General features: G+C 42.5%; 1 protein-coding gene across 2 annotated transcripts in view; it reads right to left on the reverse strand.

The window, feature by feature from the left end:
• The window catches only part of PRPS2 (phosphoribosyl pyrophosphate synthetase 2), a 32,861-nt gene extending 20,493 nt beyond the window's left edge, over nt 1–12,368 (reverse strand). The window contains exons 1-2 of one of the 2 annotated variants that reach the window (XM_012435162.2): nt 12,213–12,368; nt 4,527–4,710 (exon numbers count right to left, since the gene is read on the reverse strand). In XM_012435162.2, coding sequence (XP_012290585.1) covers nt 4,527–4,710; nt 12,213–12,334 — 306 coding nt within the window. In that variant the 5' untranslated portion in view covers nt 12,335–12,368. Of the gene's footprint in view, nt 1–4,526; nt 4,711–11,602; nt 11,747–12,212 lie in introns of those variants that run through there. The other variant, XM_012435169.3, reaches the window with a different exon arrangement.
• Nucleotides 12,369–26,972: the final 14,604 nt, after the last annotated feature.

The raw sequence follows: 26,972 nt of genomic DNA on the forward strand, positions 1-26,972 counted from the left end.
TTGGATTGAGCTAAATGGTGGCCCGAAAAATATAAGAGCCTAATCCCTGGAACTTGTGAAATGTTACCTCATTGGGAAAGAGGGTTTCTGAGATGTGATGACACTGAGAATCCTGAGATGGAGAGATTACCCTGGATTATTCAGGCGTGCCCTAGATACTACCTCATGTATCCTTTAAAGAGAGATGCCAGGTGTGGTGGTCATGCTTTTAATTCCAACACTTTGGAAGGCCAAGGCAGGAGGATCTTTTGAGCCCAGGAATTTGCAGGCCTGGGCAACATAATGAGACACCATCTCCACAAAAAAGCAAAAAATATTAGCCAGGCATGGTGGTGCACACCTGTAGTCCCAGCTACTTGGGAGGCTGAGGTGTGAGGATCACTTGAGCCTGGAAGTTCTTCTTGCTTGGGTGACGAAGCAAGACCCTGTCTCTAAAAAGAAAATTGAAAATGAGAAAGAGTGAGAGAAAGAACTGACGGAGACCAAAGAGGAGACCATGTGAAGATTCCAGCAGAGACTGCAGTAACGTAGCCTCAAGGCGGGCAGCCACCCGGAGCTGGAAGAGGCGAGGATGGATGTTGGACTTCTGGCCTCTAGCACTTAAGAGAATATATTTCTGTTGTTTTAAGTCACCCAGTTTGTGGTAATTTGTTGTAACAGTGCTAGGAAACGAATGCACCCCACTGTGATTCCTTCTTTCTTAGCTGTGTTTTCTAACGAGAAACCACACGACTTCCTAAAGCCACTACACACACTGTCTCTCAGATATTACCAACGGCCTTGCCTCTGTGCGGTTGATGATCAAAGTCCTCTCTCCATCAGCAGTTAAGCTCAGGAAGTCATGGAATTGTCTGACTGGGATAAAAAATTAGAAGCAGCTACAATGTTATTACTAAGAAACACAGCAAAGTGATTAAAGAAAGGGTGGAAGAAAGAAAAGAAATATGTTTTCACGATGGGCAAAAATGGAAAACACATCTAACTGTCTAACATCAGGAAAACTGCTAGTAGTTAGAAAACGCAGTTCCACAAAACAGTTAAAGCCGGTCGAGTGCGTTGGTGGCTCAGACCTGTAGTCCCAGCACTTTGGGAGGTTGGGACGGGCGGATCACTTGAGGCCAGGAGTTTGAGACCAACCTGGCCCACGTGGTGAAACCCCGTCTCTACTAAAAATACAAAAAATTAGCCAGGCATGGTAGTGCATGCTTCCTAGCTACTTGAGAGGCTGAGGCAGGAGAATCCTTGAACCTAGGAGGCAGAAGTTGCAGTGAGCTGAGATGGCGCCACTGTACTCCAGGCTGGGCGACAAGAGTGAAACTCCATCTCAAAACACACACACAAACACACACACACACACAAAACCAACAGTTAAAGACACTAGAGTTCCAGAAATCCATAGGGCTCTTCTTGTTTGCGGTGGCTGGGAGCACTGCTGGCAACTAGGAACTAGGGGATGGAGACTGGACTGCTTCACACCCCCTGCAGTGCAAGGAGTCGGGGACAAACAGTGCTAGTTTCTCCAACTCAAATAAGAAAACACTTCTACAACTTTGTAAAAAGAGGTCACTGCCAATCAGATATGTGCAAACAAAAATGTAGTGCTTTCAATGTTGTATCACTTAAAGAGAAACATGGCGTTACAAATCACTAACAATGGGGGAGGGCACATGTAATGGTAAAAGGAGTAATTTCCTAAAGAAGATATAATGTATTCAATATCTTAGGGCCAAATACAAAATATAAAACCTACTGGGAGTGAAAGAGCTCATTTAAAAATACAGCTAGAGGCTGGGTGCGGTGGCTCACACCTGTAATCCCAGCACTTTAGGAGGCCAAGGCGGGCAGATCACTTGAGGTCAGAAGTTCGAGACCAGCCAGGCCAGCATGGCAAAACCCCGTCTCTACTAAAAATACAAAAATTAGCCGGGCGTGGTGGCGTGCACCTGTAGTCCCAGTTACTCGGGAGGTTAAGGCAGGAGAATCGACTGAACCCGGGAGGTGGAGGTTGCAGTGAGCTGAGATTATGCCACTGCACTTCAGCCTGGGCAACAGAGCGAGACTCCATTTCAAAAAAAAAAAAACAGTTACAGTGTGAGAATTTACTAAACCACAAAGAAGGAAGAAATAATGGCAGAAAATTAGCTCTTCTATGACATGGACAAGGAGAAAGATACTGAACAATCCTATGGAAACACACAGATGGGAGGAATAGCTAGGACAACAGATTATACCAATGGGACAAAATTAGAAAATTGAAATTTAACAGCTAAAAATACACATAAAACTCTAGAATCAAGTTTAAAATAAAAGGAGCTATATAAATAGCAAGTGGGAGGACATAGCTTCACGGCAATGTATGTGACCTAAGGTTTTGGCTGCCCTAGGTCAAGTTTAGACCATAAGTTTATGCGCGCGCGTGCGCGCGCGCACACACACACACACACACACAATCTGTCATTGCTGTAATACAGGGGTTGGCAAACTGTGGCGTACAGGCCAAATCGAGCTAGCCACCAGCCACCAGCCACTTGTTTTGGTACTGCTTGTGAGCTAATAAAAGCTTTCACATGTTTAAATGGTTGAAAAAAACTCAAAATAATTGTTCAAGGCATGTGAAAATGATATGAAATTCACATTTCAGTGTCCATAAAGTTTTACTGGAACACAGCCATACCCATTCATTTACATATTGTCTGTTGCTCTTTCTGAAGTACAACCAGAGTTGAGTAGTTGCAACAGAGACCAGATAGCCATTTACAGATAAAGTATATGGACCCTTCTCATCAGATTTTAGGTGAGAAATTAACTGACGAGCCATCTTCAAGACAGGGAAAGGAAACCATGTCTTGAGGACGCTGGGATTAATAGGGGGGACTTTGGTATATGAATTCAAATTTATAAAGGATTTCTTTCAAATATGAGAGGATCTTGTGCGGCTTCAGAAATCTGTGTTGTTTCAGAAATGAATTATGGAGATAAATAGCAGCGTGTTGGGGAAAACCTTTCTTGCACTGAGTTACCAAATCACAGAGCAGCAGCGTGTCTTGCAAACTGGCAGGATTCTCGCTGAGCCCGGCTGAACATCGTAAGATATGGAGCAGACAACAGCTGGCAGTTGACCACTGTAATAGATCAAACAATATCCCCCCAAAACTCATGTCCACGCACAACTTCAGCATGTGACCTCATTTTGGAAATATGGTCTTTGCAAATATAACCAAGGTAAAGATTAAGTTGAGTTCATTCTGGATTAGGTTGGGCCTGAAATCCAATGACAGTGTCCTTAATAAGAAACAGAGAAGAGACAGGGAAGAGGCCAGGTGAAGACAGAGGCAGAGACCAGAGTGATGCAGCCACAAGCCAAGGAATGCAAGGAGACACCAGAAGTTGGAAGAGGTGAGAACGCATCCTGCCTTACAGCCTTCGGAAGGAGCGTGGCCCTGCCCATTCCTTGAATTCACACTTCTCAGCCTCCGAGACTGTGAGGGAAAAATTTCTGCTCTTTTAAGCCACTCAGTTTGTGTAATTTCTTATGACAGCCCTAGAAAACTAATACGATCTCCTTCAATGTTCTTCTCAACCTCCGATTTCTCTGATGCTCTCAAAGTCAAAGACCAATCACATTTTCTTCATTTTTTTTAAAGACTCAACAGAGCCTCCTCTGATGCTAATGTTGTGAAAATCATAATTCAATGATACTATTTCTGTTCTTTTTAAAAGGTTAAAAAGAGATCTTTTTTTTAATTAAACTTTTTATTTTGGGGGAATTTATTCACATAGCCTCCTTTGATGCTAACGTTGTAAAAACCATAATTCAATGATACTATTTCTGTTCTTTTTAAAAGGTTAAAAAGAGATCTTTTTTTTAATTAAACTTTTTATTTTGGGGGAATTTATTCACATAGCCTCCTTTGATGCTAACGTTGTAAAAACCATAATTCAATGATACTATTTCTGTTCTTTTTTAAAGGCTAAAAAGAGATCATTGTTTGTTTGTTTTTAAATTAAACTTTTTAATCTGGGGGAATTTATTTTCATACAACTGCATGTAGATTGACATGCAGTTGTATGAAACAATGCAGAGATCCTGTGAACCTTATACCTAGTTCCCTATGGTAACATCTTGTAAAACTATAACACAGTATCACAGCCAGGACCCTGAAACTGATACAATCCAGTGATCTGATTCAGATGTTCTCCAGTTGGACTCTTACTCTTGTGCATGTTTGTGTGTGTATTTACTTCTATCCACCACCACAAAGACATACAACAATTTCATTATAACAAGGACAATAATGGTATTTTAATACCTGCAAAAATATGTTTTACCTGTGTCTTTGAATATTAACGTCAGGGTAGGTTCAAAGCCAAATCTTTAACAAACAAAATGAGGAAGTGTATCTACTTGATCATTAGAGGAAAAAGTCAACATTTTCCAGATAATTCTAATCGAGGGGATAAATGAGGAAGAAAAACATTGACAGTGGCCCAGAACAGGCTTCTAGAGTAGGACACACCTCTCCTACCTTGTCTTTTTTATCTTGTCGGGCGTATGGGAAACACGGGATCACGGCAGTCACCCTGGATGATGATGCAATCTTGCAGGCATTGATCATGATGAGGAGCTCCATCAGGTTGTCGTTAATTTCCCCACAGCCGCTCTGGATGATGTAGACATCTTCCCCTCTCACACTTTCACCAATCTCCACGCTAGGGAAAGAAAACTGCCATTGGTTAATATTGAAGCATATTTGCATCTTGGGTGTTCCTGAGACCTCCCCCAGGTTTGATGATCACCAGGATGACTTACAGGACTTAGCATAATAGTTGCACTCATGGCTGTAATTTATTGCAGGGAAAGGACACAGAGCAAACTCAGCAAAGGAAAAAGGTGCATGGGGTGAAGTTGGGGGAAACAGGGTGCAAGCTTCCAAGAGTCCTCCCCGAGGGGAGTCAGAGGTAGAGTTTAATGCCCCAGTAGTGAGCTATAACAACACATGTCAAGGGCTCTCGACCAGGGAAGCTGCTTAGAGACTAAAGTCCCAGGGTTTTTATTGTGGGCTGGTCATATAAGCACCCTCTGCCTAGCACATACCAAAATGTCAGACTCACAGGCATTCAGCATGAACCACATTGTTTATCAATTTTTTTTACCAGTTTATGCAGTGAGCCAATCTTACCGGGAAATGGTGGGTACCCTTGCAAAATCTAAGCTCCCAGAGGCCAGCCAAGGGCCGACCTTGCAAACAGGCCTGAGTCTCAGGTCTGCTATGTTAACTCTTTTCTGCAAAATACTATATTTAGTTTTAGTTTTTTATTTTTATTAAACAGTCATATTGCTTAGAAAACTTAAACCATTCTGTAAGACTTGTAACAGAGAAACAGCCCAGAGGCCACCAATTTCAATTTTTGATATGATTTTTAGATATTTTCCTTCAAGTCTAGCTAATATGTGTGTATTGCTGTGTCTTGAGTTTTTATTTTAGGCAAAGTGTATTGACTTCTCACTGTGGAAGATGAAGACTGAACTCTATTTTGACTCAGTTCTATCACGTGCAATGCAAATTTCCCATCTTGCCATCATTCCAATATAGATCAATATTCACATTAAAGATTGACTCTACGTTTTTAACTGCATAAAGGCTGCTGCTCAGAGCTCTGCCATGCAGTAAACTTAAACAAACGTTTATATTTTCTTTTCATGCACATCTTTTCTTTTTATTTTCCCTGGAGGTCATTCTCTTACCTTTTTATCTGCTAAGTTTTCTGAATCCTGAATCCAGATTCTACCCTAAACCCTTCACTAACAATCAAAATCTCCCAAGGTCAGAGGCCTCAAGTCCCAGCTGCATTTCATCATGTTGCAGGCATCCCTCCCCGGGGTGGCAGGTCTGGGTTATCTCTCTGCCTGTGCACAGCTGCCATCTGGGGATTCCCTTCCCCCTCTCCTGCACTCCATTTCCCATTTTCTGTATCCTCTTTCTTGGTATACTTCCTTGTTCTGGCATCCTCGCGTAGCTTCTGGAGAAAGAGTAAATAGCAGCTAAGTTTTGGAAAATGACACGTCTGGAATTTTCTGTATTTCCAGGTATAGAATTCTTGATGTCCAACATGAGAGGGAGAGCCAGCCCATCCCTGGTATATTCCTCTGATCAGAAGAAACATAAAATAGTGCCATGTGCCCAGGCAGGTCCTTTGCAGTGCTCTGCGTCCAAACCAGGAAGATGGTCAGCTCTGCAATGTTTTGAAAAGGCCAATGTGTTCCAATGATTGATATTACTTGGAACAATTTGAGCATAGCATGAATTTCCTATTTTCTTATGTACAACCTCTTATCCTGAGACTGCAGAAAACTGCACTGCACCCAGCCGAATGGAGCCACTTAGAAATATACAAACAAACACCTTGAAGACAGTGAGCCACACTCATTCACCTATGGTGTCACAACTTTCCACGTCATTTTAGAGAACCCTAAAGCTCAGGCATTTTTTCAATGGAAAGTGCCATCTTTGCTGTAGTATTTATGTCATTTTTTTTTTTGAGACCGAGTTTTGCTCTTGTTGCCCAGGCTGGAGTGCAATGGTACCATCTCCACTCACTGCAACCTCTGCCTCCCGGGTTCAAGTGATTGTCCTGCCTCAGACTTCCAGGTAGCTGGGATTACAGGCGCGCACCACCACACCTGGCTCATTTTTGTATTTTTAGTAGAGACGGGGTTTTGCCATGTTGGCCAGGCTGGTTTTGAACTCCTGACCTCAAGTGATCTGCCCACCTAGGGCTCCCAAAGTGCTGGGATTACAGACGTGAGCCACTGCGCCCAGCCAATTTTTTGGGGGCATGTAATACATATCGGTGTTTTACCATTTTGACAGGAAGTCTAATCCAAAATTCTGAAATCCAAAACTTCCTGAGTGACAACATCATGCTCAAAGGAAGTGGTCATTGGAGCATTTTGTATTTCGGATTTTTGGAGGTTTGGAATGCTCAACCAGTAAGTACAATAGAAATATTCTAAAATGCAAAAATAAAAAATAAATCTGAAATACTTGTCCCAGGCATTTCTGATAACATTCCCATGATTTTTTAATGGGTCACTGAGGAAGTTTTTGAATGTTATGTCCCTAACCCCATTTTTCTCATAAGCCCTGTGGTTTTGGATTGCCTGATTTTGCATAGCGTGGTAATTTTTAGGAATATATATGTCACATTACAGCAGAATTGTCTGTAAATGTATTCATCCCAAAATGAAATATTTTAAAATTACAAATGAGGAACATGAATAATTATCCTTCTCCCTTCTCCCTCTATCAGATACCCGATAAAACTGTTTTCTTAAAAGGGCCAATTAAGGCAGGGAACGGTGGCTCATACCTGTAATCCCAGCACTTTGGGAGTCCGAGGCAGGCGGATCACCTGAGGTCGGGAGTTCGAGACCAGCCTGACCAACATGGAGAAATTCCGTCTCTACTAAAAAATACAAAATTAGCCGGGCATGGTGGCACATACCTGTAATCCAGCTACTTGGGAGGCTGATGCAGGAGAATCGCTTGAACCCAGGAGGCAAAGGTTGCGATGAGCCAAGATCGCACCATTGCACTCCAGCCTGGGCAACAAGAGCAAAACTCCATCTCAAAAAAAAAAAAAGAATCGTCAATTAGTACTGTTTTTAATGAAAATTTAAAAACAAGCTGGAACAAGCTGGGCATGGTGGCTCATGCCCATAGTCCCAGCTACTTGGGAAGCTGAGGCAGAAGGATTGTTTGAGCCCAGGAGTTCGAGTCCAGCCTGGGCAACATAGTGAGACTCCATCTCTAAAAAATTTTAAAGGAAAATAAAAATAAAGTCTTTCAAGTTGACATGTTGTGAAAATTAGTTTTGATAACATTCACACATCTTCTTGTATGCCTTCTACTATGGATGAAAATACGCCAACCTCACGGGATGAGGGGAAAAGAGTTCTATGTGCTCTCTCCTATTTCAAGATCTAGGGAACTAAATATAACTGCTTTGTGAACATAACATCAACTATGGGATAAACTTAATTTGGAAATTGCTATGGGTTAAATGTGTTCTCTAACGTTCATGTGTTGAAAGCTTAATCCCCAGTAGAGGAGTATTGAGAGGTGAGACATTTAAGAGGTGATTAGGTCATGAGGGCTCTATCCTCATGAATGGATTAATGTCATCATTGCGAGAGCGTGTTATCTTAAGAATGGGTTTATTTGCAAGTTTGGCCCCTCTTGTTTTCTCTCAACTGTGCTGTCTTGCTCTTCCACCCTTCTGCCATGGGGTGACACAGCAAGAAGGACCTTGCCAGATGCCAGCCCCTCAATCTTGGACTTCCCAACCTCTAGACCTATGATAAATAAATTTCTGTTTTTTATAAATTAGCCAGTCGCCAGTATTGTTATAGCAGCACGAAATGAACTACAGCAGAAATTAAGTACAGTATTATATAGCTCAGAGGTCGACAAAACATAGCACATAGGCTGTTTTTCTATGGCCTGTGAGTTAAGAATGGTGTGGTAGGCAGAATAATGGCCCCCTAAAGATGTCTACATCCTAATCCTTTGAATATGTGAGTTTATATGGCAAAGAAGAAGTAAGTTTGCAGATGGAATTCAGGTTGCTCATCAGCTGACCTTAACATAGGGAATTATCCTGGATTATTTAAATTGGTCCAGTGTAATCAAATCACAGGGCCCTTAAAAATCCAAGAGGGAGACAGCAGAAGTAGGGTCAGAGCAACATTTTGTTGCTGACATTGAAGGTAGAAGAGGCCAAAAGTGAAGGAATGTGGGCTGCTTCTAGAAACTGGAAAAGGCACGGGAACAGATTCTCTCCTAAAGCCTCAGAAGAGAATGCAGCCCTGCTAACCTGTGACAAACATTATTGTAACTTACAGAACTGTAAGATAAAGCAGCAACAGAGACTACACGTGCTAGCACTGCCTAAAATATTTACGATCTGGCTCTTTACAGAAAAACGTTGCCAACTCCTGGTATTATGACGTTTATCCCACAAGATTAGATTCTTTGGCCTGTTTTTCCTCAGGAACCTCCAGCAGTCCAGGGGAGGACAGAGAATATCATCACCATGGCAACTTTTCCCCTAAAGCTAGTCCTGCTTCTACTCAAAAAGATGATCATGACTATCTTTATTCTAGGTCTTTTAAAAATTGTGGCTAGAAGGCAGCATCCATTTGCTATTCCACCAGAGGATCTTTATTGACCTCTACATAAAAAAGCTGAAGAGTGTCACTGACTCAACAATAAACAGACATGGTAACTAAAAGACAGCCACAGGCTCTAACACTTTTCCATCAAGGAGCAGGGTCTAGTCTCCTGCCCTTGAATCTGGGAGGGCTCTGTACTTGCCCAACAGAATATGACAGAAATTATGATACACCAACTTTCAAGCCAGTCCTTAATGGACTGGTGGCTTCCCTGTCCTGTCTTTTGGAATATTCATTCTTAGAACCCAGTTTCCATATTGTAAGGAAGCTCAAGCAGCCCCATGGAGAGGTCTACAGGAAGAGGAGCCGAGGTTCCTAACTAAGCTCCCAGGCAAAAGCTAGTAGCAACTTACCAGTCATGTGAGCCATCCTCAAGAACCCTCCAGCCCCAGTTAGCCACCTCATCTGTGACTATATGGGGCAAAAACAAGCTTTCTTCACTGAGCCCTTCCCAAATTGCAGATTTGTAAGCCAAATCAACAATTACTGTTTTAAGCCATGAAGTTATGGGCTGATTTATTACATGGTAACTGATCAACCTTGTCTCACCGTATAGCTAAAGATTCTGCCAGCAGGTTAGCTGACCAGGGTAAAATGTTACAACAGAGACTTCTAGACACCTGCTGTCCTAAGATGTCATCATGGAATTTCTATGGTCTATAGTGAAGCTGAAGCAGACCTCTCCCTGCATATCCGAAATGATTTAGGGATAAGAAGGTAAAATTAGAAGGTTCTATGTTCAGTTAAGTAGCGTATAAAAAATGCTAAATGGGAGGATTGATGGCTAGCAGACAGCAAACCAGATTTCTAATCCTAGCTCAGTGAGAGATTCAAGGGGCCCTTACATGAACTGAACCGATTTTGTCTTCCTTTTGCCCTTTAGATTCTCCTCTCTTCGATCACAGTTAAAAGCTGTATTCCTAGCACGGTACCTGGTCCAGAGAGGGCTGTTTATAAAAGTTAAACTCTGTACTTGTACAGTTCATGGAAAAGCGAAAAGTCAGGCAGTTAACCATTTATAATCTATATATTAAAAACATAAAATGTAGCTATATAGACAATTCCCAAACTTCATGCTGAGTGGTTTTTGAGGCCCCACGATTTCTAATTATCAAGTGATGATTATAAAATCCCAAAACAAAATAAAAGTGAGTCTGCTTTATATTTGAAGCAAATGTATAAACAATCATACTTCAATGTCTGAATGAGCTTTGCCCAATGGCACATGCAGTATTTTTAGGAAAAACTCAACACTGACTTAGCAGTGAACTGATCTAGATTAACCATGCTCCTTAGCAAAAGTTCGTGCTGCACTGGGTACATGGAAGGACAACATACTTGCTTTCAAAATTTACTTCATCAAGAAATTTCTCCTTTACTTATATGACAACACCTTTTGAACAAAAACTATTCTTCTCGTGTTCTTAAAGGGACTGAAACTTGAACAAGACTGGCAAAATATTGCAACACTCAAACCTGGCTCTATCCTTCTCCAGAGCCCTAGACCATCCTCTCAGACTTCTGTATTAAACACTGCACAGCGGAATTCTTTAGCCAAAGTCCACCTGCTACTCATTCACAATGTTTCTTTACTTATAGTATCATCGGAGCCATAACTGGAATTTGCCACCTGGAAGAAGTCACATAAGATTCACATATCCTAAAAAGCTGACTTGCCAAAAAAAAAATCCAGTATCTTCCCCATCAGTATTAACATAACTCCTCATTAAGAAATTTTTGCCAAACCCCAAGTCATCAGGATTTTCTCCTAGAAATTTTATAGTTCTAGATTTTACATTTACGTCTATGATCCACTTCAAAGTTAATTTTTGCAAATGATGAAAAGGATGGATGGAAGTTCATAGTTTTTGGCATATGGCTGTCCAACTGTTCCAGCACCATTTCTAGAAAATGTTGGTTGATTGGATCTCTGCCAAAAATAGAAAAATTATCAGTAACTGTGGACAATTAACTGTACTAGACATTGGAGGAAGAAGGGGGAAAAATGAGACCAACTTGAAATGAGTCAAGGAGCTGTGTGGACTCAGGCAGGTGGACAAAGGAGCCCCCTAGGTCAGCTTCCGAGGATGGCCACCACCTGATCCACAGGCAGAGGCGACCACTTCTCCTGGTCCTGAGAAATGGTGGAAGTTAAACAGTCGAATCACGGCGTTGCTGTTGGACACAGCAGAGTACCAGAACCAGAAGGAAGCTGAAAGTCCACCGTCTTTGAAGCAGCAAGAGTAGTGGAAGCAGAGGGGAGCACACCATGTGAGCCCTGGGATTCTCACAGTCTTTCAAAGCTTGGCACAACTCCACCCTCTGGATAACGCAGAGGTCTGCGTCCTGGCTGCTCAGGAGACTTACCTGGGAAGCTGTAAAAACGCTGATCTCCCGCCCGTTCGATCAAACCCTTTGGGGGCAGGTGGGGGAAGCAACGTTCGAACCGTCCCCAGGTAAACCCAGTCTGCGACCAGAGTTGGGGACGGGGGTGAACCTTTCGTCGCACGCACTGATCTGGGTTCAGCCTTGCAGGGACGCGGAAACTGGGACCAGCCAACCCAGAACGTCCCTCCACCGCGCGCTGCCCCGATGCGGTTCCCGCCCGCTGCGCCCACTCTCTCCCCGACGGTCTGTGACCGCCCAGACGTCTCCCTTCCGGGCTGGGAACGCCAGGCCGAGCGGCGCCGCTGGGAGGCCGGGCGCGCCTCGGGACCGCCGGGTCGCCGCGGTCCCAGGACCGAAGGCCCTGCCGCCGGGGGCAGAGCCGGGACGCGCACCCGGACGCGCGGCGCCCCACTTCGGCTTCTTCGCAGGCGCGGGCGCGAGGGCGCGGAGGCCGCGTTGCCACCGTCCCGCCCCGGAAGGGGGAACGCGGCGGCCGCGGAGATGGCCTGGGCAGGCGCTGGTTCGTAACCCGGCCCCACAGCCGCGTGCCCAGAGCTCTTCCCAGCCCGGCTGCCGGCGCGGCCCCCACCTGGTCTCCTGGTTGCTGAACTTCTTGGTGACCACCTTGCCCAGCTCCAGGCCCAGGCGATCCGCCACGCGCTGGGACAGGTCCTGGTGCGAACTGCCGCTAAACAGCACGATGTTGGGCATGGTGGGGCGCGGGACTCCGAGGGGCGCGCGGTGGCGGAGGAGGTGGCGGAGGCGACAGCGACGCGGACGGCTGCTGCTGCGGGAGCGGGAAAGCGCGGCGGCTAGATGTAGGGAAGGGGGAGGAGCGGAGGGGGAGGAGCCGGAGGAGGAGCTGGAGGGAGCTGAGAGGGAGGAAGAGCGGCCTTGGAGGGGGAGCTGGGAAGTGCCGGGGGGCGGGAGCACCGCCCGGGAAGCTGTTTGGGACGCCGTGGGTGGTCCTGAAGCCCGAAGGCGTCCTTGCTCCGCGAGAGAGCCCCGAGCCTCGTTCTTGACCTTCCAGACCTGCCTTGCGGGGAGAGCCAATGAACCGTGGTTAGCTGGGCACAAAGGGAGAGTTCGGGACGAGTAGATGCCTCCAGGTGCTTCTCAGCCCGGAGCGACTTCCCACTCCGGAACACCGCAAACCCAGTGTGGGCGACTGGTGTTCAACTGTGGCAAGGGTCTGCAAACTATAGCCTATGGGCCAGATCGCGAGAGAGTGTTAGTACAGAGAGCTAAGCATGGCTTTCATACATGAACATTTGCGCTTGATGTGATGATAGCAGAAACCAACTTTGAACTCCAATTAAGAGAAATATCCCCCCGCCCCCGCGAAAGAATTCCTTTTCTCTCATTAATAGATGTGGGTTACAAATAATTGTACTTAAATATTATTGTATTTTGGATTATGCCAATAAAAACATTATGAAAAATGTTTCTCTCGTTATGTAAGTTCCTAATACCTTTCCTTTTGTTCCTTGGTCTGCAAAACGTAAAATATTGGCCATGTGGTCCTTTATAGTTAAAATTTGATGAACCCTGAACTACAGAGTTGCCCCTGTACCATGTGTCCTTGAAAAATCCAGCCACCATGTGAGTCCTGATCACAGGCTGAGGGGAAATGTTGCTCTTGGTGGCTCACTGGATCAAACCAAGTCCCTCAGATTCACCATTTTTCTGTAGATGTGGTGGTCCTTGGGCCACTTCACAACCTTCCACCTGTTGGCTGCTCAAGGGCCTGATCCCAGGAACACAGATCCCCCAAGACAGTCCCGCTGAGTCCCTCCACACCCCTGGAGTCAGGGCCTCCTTCCCCTCCTTCCTGCTAGAAACCAGCAAAAAGCTTTTCTCAAGAAGCCAATGCAGTACCAGAGCCAACTTCAGAGCACAAACCAAGTGTAGGAGAAAGGAAAGCAGTCCCTGTCTATGGAGGCTGGTTGGTGATGCTGGTCACAGTTTCACACTCCTCAACAGAGGCCGATTCAACCGGGTAGATAAATGGCTTGGTTTTACTAATGTTTGCCAAGAATTGGCTCTCCATCAACAGCAAAGCCCACTTGCAATTGGGTTGTAGCCTGCTCTAATCAGACTCCATGTTATTGAGATTTGGGAGATTACTGGGATAATTCATATCATTGGGATTTTTGATCTAGGTCCTTGTACTTTGCAAGGAGATTACCCTGCACATCAAGTGTTTCTTGTAAACTCTTGTTTCTGCCAGCCTATCAAAAAGTTATTCAAACTGCCAATTTTAGTAGCATTTCTGGCCCTTTTTCATTCCTCCTAGAGATGTGTATATGCCCTATTATATAAGAAAACAAACAAAAAACCCTATCTGCAATGGTTTATTTTGTATGTATTTCACAGTTAATTACCATAGCCGTGAGATTTATGCTGGACTGCTATGTTTAAAATTTTTATTGAGTGAGTCTGCTAATGTAGCTATATTTAAACTCTTCTAATAAAATTTACTATGAGCAAATTATTATAATTTTTATGACTTTAAAATTTCTCTCATAGATAAAATTGACTAATAATGGATTCCTCTAAATATATACATGCTTTTCTCAAAGGGAAAGTGGCATCCTCTTAGCATGATGGGGCTGTAGTTCTTTGGTAACATAGAACCAAAGCTGATGGACTATCAAACAGTAAAAGTTAAAGCCCCTGCTCTTTGGGTGGGTTAATGGCTGGGGATTTGGAAGCTCAGATTGAATTGTGACAAACCACAGCCTTGTCAGCACCAAGGAGAAACAGTATCTGGGGTGGTGCAACTAATACAATGATTGTTGGTTCGATAGTCTGATGAGTTACTCTGCTTAAATGCTAAATGTAAACAAGGTGAAATGTGCCATTGGTGTTGATGAGAATACTAATAGGAATCATTGAAAAATCACGAGTCACAGACTGTTCAGAAAGCTGTCACTTGTAAATGTACAAGTTTAAAAGAGCAGCTACAGATGATTTTACTTGTGTGAACACTTTATCTCCCAAGTGCCTTTATCCTTGATCCATAGGAGCCAGGTTGTGGGAAACGTTTGTCTAGGTTCAGAAACACTTCTGGTTTCTGAACCTCAGCACAGCTGATATTTAGGCTGGGTCAGTCTTTCTTGCGGGACTGTCTGTGCATTGCAGGATGTTTAGCAGCGTCCCTCACCTCTACCTACTAGATGCCAGTAGCACCTATCCACCACTGTAACAATCAAAAGTGTCCCTAGGCATGGTCAAATGACCCACAAGGGGCAAAATCACCACAGGTTGAGAATCACTAGTCTGAATGAACCCCTGGCCTTTTCTCCTCCATATGGGCCTTTCCCAACCTTTCCTCCTGGTTGCTTGGGCTTCCTTATGGCATGGCTGCAAGGTTCCAAGGAGTGTTCCAAGAAGATGAGTCTCAATGAGCAAGTGCTTATCAAGCCTCTGCTTTTATCTTGCTTTCTAATGTCTCATTGACCAAAGCAAGTTACATGGCCAAGCCCAGCCATCAGCATGGTATGGGACAACAGAAGGGCATGAGCACTGTCCACCAACTGTCTACCATAGTATGCTTCTTGAACAACATTTGAAGTTGGGGAGCCTCTGGAAAAATGGAACACATGTTCAAAGACCCAAGACTTAGAAGAGAAAAAGAACATACACTCTGTGCATATGTGATCCAGGTCTCAGACCCTTTATAAAATATACATTATTTTAAGATAAAATGTTAGTGGAAAAAATAAAAATGATGAGATATTTTCCATTGTTGATTTCTATCTTCTTTGACTCATGGATAGGGATTAATGCAAAAACAGTGATTTGGATTTATGAACAGTTTCACATCTTCTATTTCCCACATCATCTAGCCAAGTTCTTTGTATATAGTAAGAACTCTAGTATTTGCTGAGTGAATTTAACCCTGACTATTTTAGGGCCGAGAAATGGAAGAAATGGCCCAAAGTCACATGGCTCGTTGAAAGCAGCAAAGGAATTAGAATGTGGATCTTCTAGCCCAGTCCTTTTCTCTCTAGATGGTAATGTTCAAAAGAAATGTAATGATTGTTTCCTATATGTTTCTATGAAAAATTTTTAAACTTTTTCTAAAGAAATATAATGCAGGCCACATATGTAATTTCCACTTTAGTAGCTGTATTTTAAAAGAATATAAAGAAACAAGTGAAGGTAATTTTAGTAAAACACTTTATTTAATCCAATATCCAAAATATTATCATTCCAACATGAAATCAACATAAAACATATTAATGGGCTATTTTGCATTTTTTTGTACCAAGTCTTCAAAATCCAATACAGATTTTATACTTAGAGCACATCTTAATTTGGACTTGCCATATCTGAAGTGCTCATCAGCCACATGTGGCTGATAGTTGCTGTATTAGAACAAGAAGTTCTAGAACATTAGTTCCTAAGAGCAATGCCAAGGCACTCTGACACAACCATTTTCTTGTGTGTTTTTATTAGGGGTTTGGCAAAGAATTTATAACATTATAAAATACTAACATTTATAAACAATTTACTTTAAAAATAAGTTAAAATAGAATTAATTTTAATTCTCTATTAACGACATTTTCACTCATAAGTATTTTTTCTGATTTTTATTTCTATAACTTTACTTTTTACTTCTATTATTTAAAGAAAAATTCAAAATCAAAGATGAAAATATAATGAACAGCCATATACCCACCGCCTAGATTTTGTAGCTGTCAAAATTTTCCCATGTTTGCTTTATCTGTTTTTATCTGAAGTATTTTAAAGTAAATTACAGATGTTATATATTCACCTCTAAATTATTTAGCCTGCATATATCTGTAAAAAGATAAAGACATTACATCATGTACAAATGTTAATTTAAAATTGATCAAAGACCTAAATGCAAGAGCTAAAACTATAAAACTCTTTTTGTTTTCATTTTTGTTTTTTTTTGTATTGCCCACGCTGGAGTGCAGTGGTGCAATCATGGCTCACTACAGCCTCGACCTCCTGGGCTCAAGTGATCCTCCTGCCTCAGCCTCCCAAGTAGGTGGGATTACAAGTGCATGCCACCGTGCCAAGCTAATTTTTGTATTTTTTGTAGAGATGTCATCTTTACAAAAAATACAAAAATGTTTCCCAGACTCGTCTCGAACTCTTAGGCTCAAGCAATCCACCCTCCTTGGCCTCCCAAAGTGCTGGGATTACAGGCATGAGCCACCGCACCTAGCCTAAAACTATAGAATACTTAAAAGAAAACATAGGTATACATTTTCATGACTTTGGATTAGGCAAAGATTTATTTAATATGACATCAAAAGCACAAGCACCATCAACAAAAATATATGAACTGAACATCAAAATGAAAAACTTGTGCTTCAAAGGATACCATCAAGAAAGTGAAAGACAACCCAAAGAATGGGAGAAAATGTTTGCAAATCATGTATCTGATGAGTCTTGTATCTAGGATACATAAAAAATATCCACAACTCAATAATAAAAAGACAACTGAATTTAAAAATGGGCAAAGAAGACTGCATAGGAATGTTTATAGCAGCTTTATTCATAATTGTTAAAAGTTCAAAGCAACCAAGATGTCCTTCAATAGGTGAATGGATAGACTGTGATACATCTAAACAGTGGAAAGCTATTCAGCAGTATAAATAAATGAGCTATCAAGCCATGAAAAGACATGGAGGAAACTTAAATGCATATTACTAAGTCAAAGAAACCAATCTGAAAAGACATTCTGGAAAAAGCAAAACTGCAGAGATGGTGAAAAGATCAGGGGTTGTCAGTGGCAAGAGGGGAGGGAGGGATGAATTGGAGCATAGAGAATTTTTAGGGCAGTGAAACGACTGTATATGACACCACAATGGTGGCTATATGCCATTATGCATCTGTCAAAACCCATAGAATGTACCACACCAAGAGTGGACCTTGATGTAAACTATGAACTTTGAGTGATAATGACGTGTCAATGTACGTACATTGATTTTAGTTAGTAGGAGAGGCTGCGCAGCATGTGTGGGGGCTGAGAGTACATGGGAATTCTCTGTACTTTTTCACTTAATTTACTGTGAACCTAAAACTGCTCTAAAAAATTTAATCTCTTAAAACATGAAAAAAATGTGGGCAATAGATGTGGTAGACCTTTCTCCAAAAAAGATATCCAGATGGCTAATAAACGCTTGAAAAGATTGTGAACATAATTAGCCATCAGAGAAATGCCAATGAAAACCACGAGGAGATGCCACTACATACCCACTATGTTGGCTATCGTAAAAAAGACAGACAATGATGACAAACGGTGGTGAAAATGTGGAGAAATTGAACCCTCAGACACAGTCAATGGGAATGTAAAATGGTGCAACTGCTTTGTTAAAGTCTGGCAGCTCCTCAAATGGTCAAACAGAGTGACCATACGAGCCGGGAATTCCACTCCTAGGTATATACTCAAGAGAGTTGAAAACAGGCATTCAAATGAATAGTTTACATGAATGTTATGAGCAGCACTATTTGCAATAGCCAAAAGATGAAAACCACCCAGATGCCATCAACTGATAAGTGGATAAACAAAATGTGGCCATCTGTACAATGGAGTATTATCTACCCTTTAAAAAGAAGGAAATTCTGGGTGGGCCCGGTGGCTCAGGCCTGTAATCCCAGCACTTTGGGAGTCTGAGGCAGGCAGATCATGAGTTCAGGAGTTCCAGGCCGGCCTGACCAACATGGTGAAACCCTGTCTCTACTAAAAATACAGAAATTAGCTGGGCCCGGAGGCACGCAACTGTAGTCCCAGCTACTCAGGAGGCTGAGGCAGGACAATCTCTTGAACCTGGGAGGCAGAGGTTGCAATGAGCTGAGATTGCGCCACCGCACTACAGCCTGGGCGACAGAGCAAGCCTCCATCTCAAAAATAATAATAATAATAATAAAAGAATGAAATCCTGATATGTGCTACGGAAACCTTGAAAACATTATGCTAAGTGAAGAATACAGACACCAAAGACCACACAGTGCATGATTCCATTTATGTGAAATATTCGGAATACGAAAATCTCCACACAGAAAGTAAATCAGGAGTTGCCTAGGGTTCGTTAGGGGAATGGGAAGATGGAGGGACGGCGGCGGAGCTAAAAGCAGAAGGGTGTGGGATTTCTTTGGAGTGGAAATGAAAATGTTTTAAAATTGTTATGATGAATGCACAACTCTGTGAACATACAAAAAGCCATTGAATTTTACATTTTAAATGGTTGAGTTGTCTGGTATATAAATTGTATCTCAATAAAGCTCTTAAAAAGAGAAATAAGGACATTTTTCTTTACGATTCCAATACCATGATCACATCTAACATATTAACATGGCAGTTTATCTTGATATTATAATATCGAGCTAAATCACTGGTTTAAGGTGCTGACAGCCTTATTCCTCCTTTATAAGCCCGCATTTTCGCTTTGCAAAATGCAGACTTTCTAATTGTATTGATCTTTGCTATGTACAATATTCGCTGAAATTCTTCAGTATGGAAGAGCTTCCCTTCGTCTTCTGGGCTACATGATTACCCTAAAATAAGGTTTGCACTAGAAAAGCAAGAAAAACCTTAAATTTTCTTCCCTTTCATTACTAATTTCCAGAATCAGAAGTTTGGTTTTTGAATACTGCTTTCCATGGAAAGGAACCAATTGCTATTTGACCAATTCAAGGTCTGGGTCAGGAACAGACGAAGTGAACCAGAACATCTTGTCTCAGATATAGCAGAGATGACGGGGAATATGTCAGAAGGGTAAAGGTGCCAGTTTAAAATGATTAAAATGGCATGTCTATAATCCTGGCTAATCAGAAGCTAACACAGGAGGATCATTCGAGCCCAGGAGTCTGAGGGCAGCCTGGGCAATGTAGTGAGATCCCTGTCTCTCAAAAGCAAAATTAATTAACTAATTAAAAGGTGGCTACTATTGATTAGTGATAGGGCAGTGTGAACATCAAAAATGAATGCAACTTTAGTTGCCTGAAATGTACCAAATATGTAATAATCAGTGAGTCCATAATGATAATAAAATGAAAACCTGAACAAAAACGAAAGTCACTTGAATTCAGTAAAGATGAATATTAAACTAACTTCTTTCTGTGAAAATTGCTTACTGAAAAATAAGCTTTCTTGAGAGGCCAGCTGAAGGTGGAATTACACCGATTTCTCTTGGTAATTCCATGTAATCTGATGCTGCCAAGGGGAATGTCCTTTTTATGCAGGTTGTATCAGTCGCTTCTGGAAATAAGATCAAAGATCTGGTGCCCTCAGTCAGCTAAAGGTAGCTGGATACAACATACATAATTCAAGCAGAGGAGGGGACAAGGCCAGATAAGGAGCACAGGAATCCACAGCGGATGCAGATGGAAGAGTAAGGAAGTTTTGTAATAGTGGAGATGGAAGATTCTTAAAGCAGGTAAAGAATTTGCATTGTGGGGGAGGAGGGGGGTAATATTCTGATGAGAGGACTGACATGAAGTCATTGAAATTAGGCTGAGTTTAACTTTAGTGTAAGTGTCTAAATAAAGCAAGGACCAATAACAGCTAATTGTCTCAAATCCTTTCTGGAATAAGGTAGCAATTAAGAGAAGAAATAATACTGCACAGGTATATAGCACTTACTATGGCAGGCCTTCACAACAATCCTGTGATTTTGTCTTATCAGTCTCATCCCCATTTCACAGGTAGAGAAACTGAGAAACAGAGAGGTTAGATAACTTGCCCAAGGTCACACAGCTACCTAGTGGAGCCTAGCAGCTCTTTACCACTACTCTCTCCTGCTTCCCACTTCACTCTTCCACGTATGTGTTAGCAGCTGAAGAAGGCTTTCAATTAGAGATCAATGTAGCGTATAAAGAGTTCTTCTTCCTTATGATAATGTTTTCTGCCTCTAAATAATCCCAGTAACACAATTTTATAAGGATTATCTCACCTGGACAAGAAATGTGGCGATGCCTCCAAGTATGACCGTGGGCTTTGTTGTCCTTATTCTTTCTACAGATTCTCCTTAATGTCATCCCAGCCCAAGACTAAATCCTGATGACTTTCATGTTTGTATCTTCAGCCAGACCTCTCACTTGAGGTCTGACTTGAACATCCAACTCTACAACAGGGGTTGGCAAGCTGTGACCCATGGGCCAAATCCTGTCTATAACCTATTCTTGTAAATAAAATTTCACATATTTACACACCCATTCATTTACGTATTATCTGTGGCTGCTCTTGTGCCAGTGGGACAGAGCTGAGGGGTTGTGGCAGAGATGCCACGGCCTTCAGAGCCTAAATATTGACTATTTGGGCCTTTAGAGAAAACACTGGTCTTCTCCAATGAGAAGTCTTCACGCTCTTGGTCCCGACAGCCTGTTCTTCTGAGTAGATGGCACCTCCAACCACCCAGTAATCAAAGGCAAAATGTGTGAATCACCCTCAATTCTGTCTTTCCCATCGCCCTCCCATCCCAAGACTGTTGATCCTGTTTGCCAAAGCCGCCCACTTCTCTCCATCACCACGGCCACCAGCCAGCCAGTGCATCAGCCTCCTTGAACCCTCAAGGAGGACTCTCTTCTTAAGATCTTTGCCTCCCTCCAAGCCACTTCTACACCACAATCAGAACGATTTTTTTAATAATGTTTTATTATTTTATTTTATTTACTTATTTTTTTTTTTTTTTTGAGATGGAGTCTCACTCTGCCACCCAGGCTGGAGTGCAGTGGCACGACTTCCGCTCACTGCAACCTCTGCCTCCCAGGTTCAAGTGATTCTCCTGCCTCAGCCTCCTGAGTAGCTGGGATTACAGGCATTCGCCACCATGTCCAGGTAATTTTTGTATTTTTAGTAGAGACAGGGTTTCACCGTATTGGCCAGGCTGGTCTTGAACTCCTGACTTGAGGTAATCCATCCACCTCGGCCTCCCAAAGTGCTGAGATTACAGGCATGAGCCGCCGTGCCCAGTGTGATTTTTTTTTTTAAATCAAAGCTAATGAGTTACTTTTCTCCTTAAAACCTGTCAATGGCTTCCCATAATACTTGGAAATGGGCCCTGCTTAACCCTTTGAGTTCATATGACCTCTCCTCACTGACCTTCAGCTTCTTACCTCTCTTTTCTAAGACACACAGAACCTTTCTAGCCACGGCAAGTTTACACATGCACCTTACTCTTTCAGAAAGCTCAAGATGTCTCCTCTATCACAGCCTTGGTTTAGTTCATCTTTTAGTCTCAGTTGATAAAGGTGACTTCTTTAACCTCCCTCCAGACGACAATTCTCTGTCCTCTCCCAACCCCCAGCTCAATTTTCTTGATCTCATTACTGTGTCTGTTGATTACCTTCATAGCATTTATTGTCATCTGTAATGATCAATTTGCTGTCTTTAATTGCATGTTGAGTATCTTTGCCATTGGTGACTAGAATGTAAATAACGCTAGGTCAGGGATTGGCTCAGTCTTGGACACAGCTTTATCCTCAGAGTCTAGCACAGGGCTAGCCAGACAACAAATACATGCGGCTTCGTGGGTCAGCTATAGGGTCTTTGTTACAACTACACAAGTCTTCATTTGTAGCACAAGTAAATGATTTGGTGTGGTGTGTTCCAATAAAACTTTATTTATAGACAGAAAATTTACATTTCATTTAATCTTAATGTGCCACGAAATATTCTTTTGTGTTTTTCCCAGCCATTTAAAAATGTAAAAACCATTATTAGCTCGAAGACTATATAGAAACAAAGCAGCTGGGATTTAGCAGGTGGGCCTTAAGCAGTTTGCCAACCCCTCATCTAGCATACTGCTTGGCAGATTCTCATAAAAATTTTTTTAAATAAAGAAGGCATGCAAGCAAGAACTTCAAAATTAAAAATATTCTCCAACTGATTCTCCTTAAATTTGTGATTATTTTGCAATTGACATGATCCACGCAGACAGCAACCAAGAGTCATTAATATTTGGCATCTTCCTAAACACTTACCTCTCTTTATGTTGTGCAGACAAAGCCACTCGTAAAAAACCTAGCTATGAAATAGGAATTAGTATTCAGTGACCCTCAGACATTTTTTAGAGGGATGAGGAGTAACTCTAACAAAGCATGCCTTTCTGTTCATTGTATAATAAGGGACACAGACACACACACACACACACAGACACACACACACACAGACACACACACACACAGACACACACACAGACACACACACACACACACAGACACACACACACACAGACACACAGACACACACACACAGACACACACACACAGACACACACACACACACAGACACACAGACACACACACAGACACACACACAGACACACACACAGACACACACAGACACACACAGACACACACACACAGACACACACAGACACACACACACAGACACACACACACAGACACACACACACAGACACACACAGACACACACACACAGACACACACACACACACAGACACACAGACACACACACACAGACACACACACAGACACACACACACACAGACACACACACACAGACACACACAGACACACACACACAGACACACACACACAGACACACACACACACAGACAGACAGACATACACAGAGCTAACTTTTTCAATTCTACCATTGGTTTCTTGGTTCTCTGCATTCTGAATTATTTCATTCTTTTTCTTCTCTTCCCTGAGAATATTGAGGAACTTTTCATCGGAGAAACTGGTAGTAAACCAGAGAGTAGTGTTTGCATGTATGTGTTCTTAGTTTTCTTATTCTTGACTTAGATCTTTGCCACCGTTCTGTTCCCACTGTCATCAGGTCTTTAGGGCTGTGATAGTGATACTACTTCTTTTCATTCTCCCATGTTCAGTACCTTTTGCTCCCCAGGGATCCAGAGTGTCAGCTACAAAAATACAAATTGTTTATTCTACCTAATTAATTTAGCCAAGATAGTGGAGAAACGTTGAAATCAGTATTTTCTTAGTGTTTATTTAAAAAAAAAAAAAAACTTTATTTTAAAAGCTAGTGTTTATTTAAAAAAAAGAGAGAGAGAGAAAATGGGCTGGGCACGGTGGCTCATGCCTGTAATCCCAGCACTTTGTGAGACCGAGGCGGGGGCAGATCACCTGAAGTCAGGAGTTCAAGACCAGCCTGACCAACATGGAGAAACACTGTTTCTACTAAAAATACAAACTTAGCTGGGTGTAGTGACACATGCCTGTAATCCCAGCTACTTGAGAGACTGAGGCAGGAGAATTGCTTAAACCCAAGAGGCAGAGGTTGCAGTGAGCCGAGATCATGCATTGCACTCCAGCCTGGGCAAGAAGAGTGAAACTCCATCTAAAAAAAAAACAAAGAGAGAGAAAATGAATAACTTTTGAAAACATTTTTTTCCTTGAAAACAGACCTGTAAAGGAGGTGAAAGAGTTTGGCACATACTTTCTGACAGCTTATCATATATAAGAATTTGATTGGTGACCATGGATTTTTAACCAAAAAAAAAATGTTCTTTTCCATGAATGCCAGGTTAGGATAACAACTATCTACATACAAATTTTCAAAAGCAGGATGTGACTTTCTCGATCTTTTAAAAGAAGAATTACGTGACCTTATTCAGGCTTGAAAGAGCCTCAACTCAAGTGTCTTTGGGGAAAAAGCCACATCTAGTAAATGATTAACTTCCTTGGCATTCCTTCAAGGTCACTCTGTCGTAGATAAGAGGGGGACTGAGCCAGCCACCATCAGCCACCATCAGGAATTTAAGTTCAAGCACACTTCTCTCTACTGTTTAGACCCTCAATTCCAGATACCTTAACGGAAGCAAATATACATTTAATAAACACCCATATTGTGTGAAATACAAATAAGTATAAATTGCATCAGTTTAATATAGAAAAAGGTTGCTTGTTCATTCAATCATTGATGGGACCCCAAGAAGGAAACATGAGTCCCTACTACCTGCCAAGTTCCTTCTCATAGATTCACCTTTAATTCTCACAATAACCCTGTTGGATAGTGTACCAATCGTACAGATAAGGAAACTGAGGCTCCTGGACAGCAATGCATCCAAGGTTACCTAGCAAGTAAGTGCTCGGCAAGAATTCAAACTCTCTGTTTTCTGTTCATAAGTTTGATTTTTTTATATTGAAACAGAGAAGATAATTGCTCACTCTTGTCTATTGGATAGGGCAAACTGTCCCTAGGGAACCAGTGGGCTTCTAGACATCTGATGATAGACCACGGGTGAAAATAAATATATTTACAACCGGGATGGGAATAAAATGAACACAAAAATCAATGCACATATAAAATTATAAACGTCCTCCCTCTTATTCTCTAAACTGAGCTATACCAGTCCAAAACGGCTAACCAAGTAATCTACGTTGTAACATATTGCTTATTGAATATTCTAGTAATTTCTAAATCATTTCTTGATTTTTAGAAATTGTTGCTGCTCCGTTTTCTTTGACACAGCTATGACCAGATAAATAATGCCCTTGTCTGAGCCATGATTTGATGCAAGGTGCCACATCCCGCTCATCTATGATGTCCCCCCTAAATGGATTGTCATTAGCTGTTAATGCCAGCTCTTAGATTTGTTGTTGCCCGGAGGCCACCAGGATGAGTGTCCAGGTCTCAGCTGGCTGAGCCTTTGGATATGAGAGCTTTCTATATGGCATGGACTCCAGAACTGTGGCTCTGCAAACCATAGGACCACCAAGGTCCCCTGGTGCAGCCTGCTAGGGTCCCCCGGTCCAGCCTGCTAGGGTCCCCCCTTCCCAACACCAGCTCCTGACATTGGCACCACCCCCATATCCCATGACCCACCTTTGAAGCTGTCAAAGGGCCATGTCCCATGACCTGTGCCATGTCCCGTGGCCTGCCTTTGAAGCTGTCAGAGGTGACCTCTTATCTAATCAGCAGAGAATGTATGTTAATAGCAACAATACTATTTTCAGTGCTGAATTTACTTTCAGCTTCTGACGAACCAACAGCAAATTAATAAAAAAACATTTTCCTGCCACTTTTCCTAGCGGGGATGTTAATATATTTAATTTTTTTTTTTCTGAGACGGAATTTCGATCTTTTGCCCAGGCTGGAGTACAATGGCGCGATCTCGGCTCACCACAAACTCCGCCTCCTGGGTTCAAGTGATTGTCCTGCCTCAGCCTCCCGAATAGGTGGGATTACTGGCATGCGCCACCATGCATGACTGATTTTATATTTTTGGTTGAGATGGGTTTCTCCATTTTGGTCAGGCTGGTCTCAAACTCCCAACCTCAGGTGATCCACTTGCCTCGGCCTCCCAAAGTGTTGGGATTACAGGCGTGAGTCACCACGCCTGGCAATGTATTTAATATTTTTATAATTTTCTAAGTCACACAGCTACCAGAAGACCATACATCATCCTTGGTCATCATGACATTCAATAACACGGCAACTACCGAAAACTAACAGGTTCATATTATAATGCAGATTATAGGTTATTTTTACCACGAATAGCAATTGCTATTTTACTATTTACTGAGTCATATAGAAGTATATGCATTTTAGGTTGAAACTTTTGAAATCACTGATGTTCAACCATTTTTGACCTACGAAAACAGCAGTTTCCTATGGTTCCACCGGATGGTTCTAACAACTTGAGCGGCAGTACTGGGTTATGCCTGTGAAATACAGTCTCTGATTTAGACACTTACGCTTTCCTCTTGGCCAGTGGTTCCCAGTCAAGGGGCGATTTTTCCCTCCAAGGGACATGTGACAATGTCTGGAGACATTTCTGTTTGTCACAGCATGGGAATGTTATTGGCATCTAATTGGAAGAGGCCAAGGTGCGGCTAAGACATTCTACGATGGATAGAAAAGCTCCCACAACAAAGGACGATTCAGCCCCAAATGCCAATAGCACCAAGGTTGAGAAGCCCTGCTACAGGCACATTGTACAGACTAAATGGCCACACGTGTATATGTGTCGTGTGGTTCCCTCCCTTTCATTTTCATCTAGGCCTTTATTTGTGCTTAGCTTTTGCTTGTAAATACCTTGTATTTTGTTAACGGTGACCCCCAGGTGAGGGGAGACTAATTGAAAATTAGCAGCTGGGCCAGCCGCAGTGGTTCATGCCATGTAATCCCAGCACTTTGGGAGGCCGAGGCGGGAGGATTGCCTGAGCTCAGGAGTTTGAGATCAGCCTGGGCAACACGGTGAAACCCCGTCTCTACTAAAAATACAAAAAATTAGCTGGACATGACGGCATGTGCCTGTCATCCCAGCTACTCAGGAGGCTGAGGCAGGGGAATTGCTTGAACCCTGGAGGCAGAGGTTGCAGTGAGCCAAGATGGCGCCACTGCACTCCAGCTTGGGTGACAGAGCGAGACTCT

This window comes from Aotus nancymaae, unplaced genomic scaffold (assembly GCF_030222135.1).
Source record: "Aotus nancymaae isolate 86718 unplaced genomic scaffold, 86718_ANA_hifiasm-v0.15.2.pri h1tg000058l, whole genome shotgun sequence".
Lineage (NCBI taxonomy): Eukaryota > Metazoa > Chordata > Mammalia > Primates > Aotidae > Aotus > Aotus nancymaae.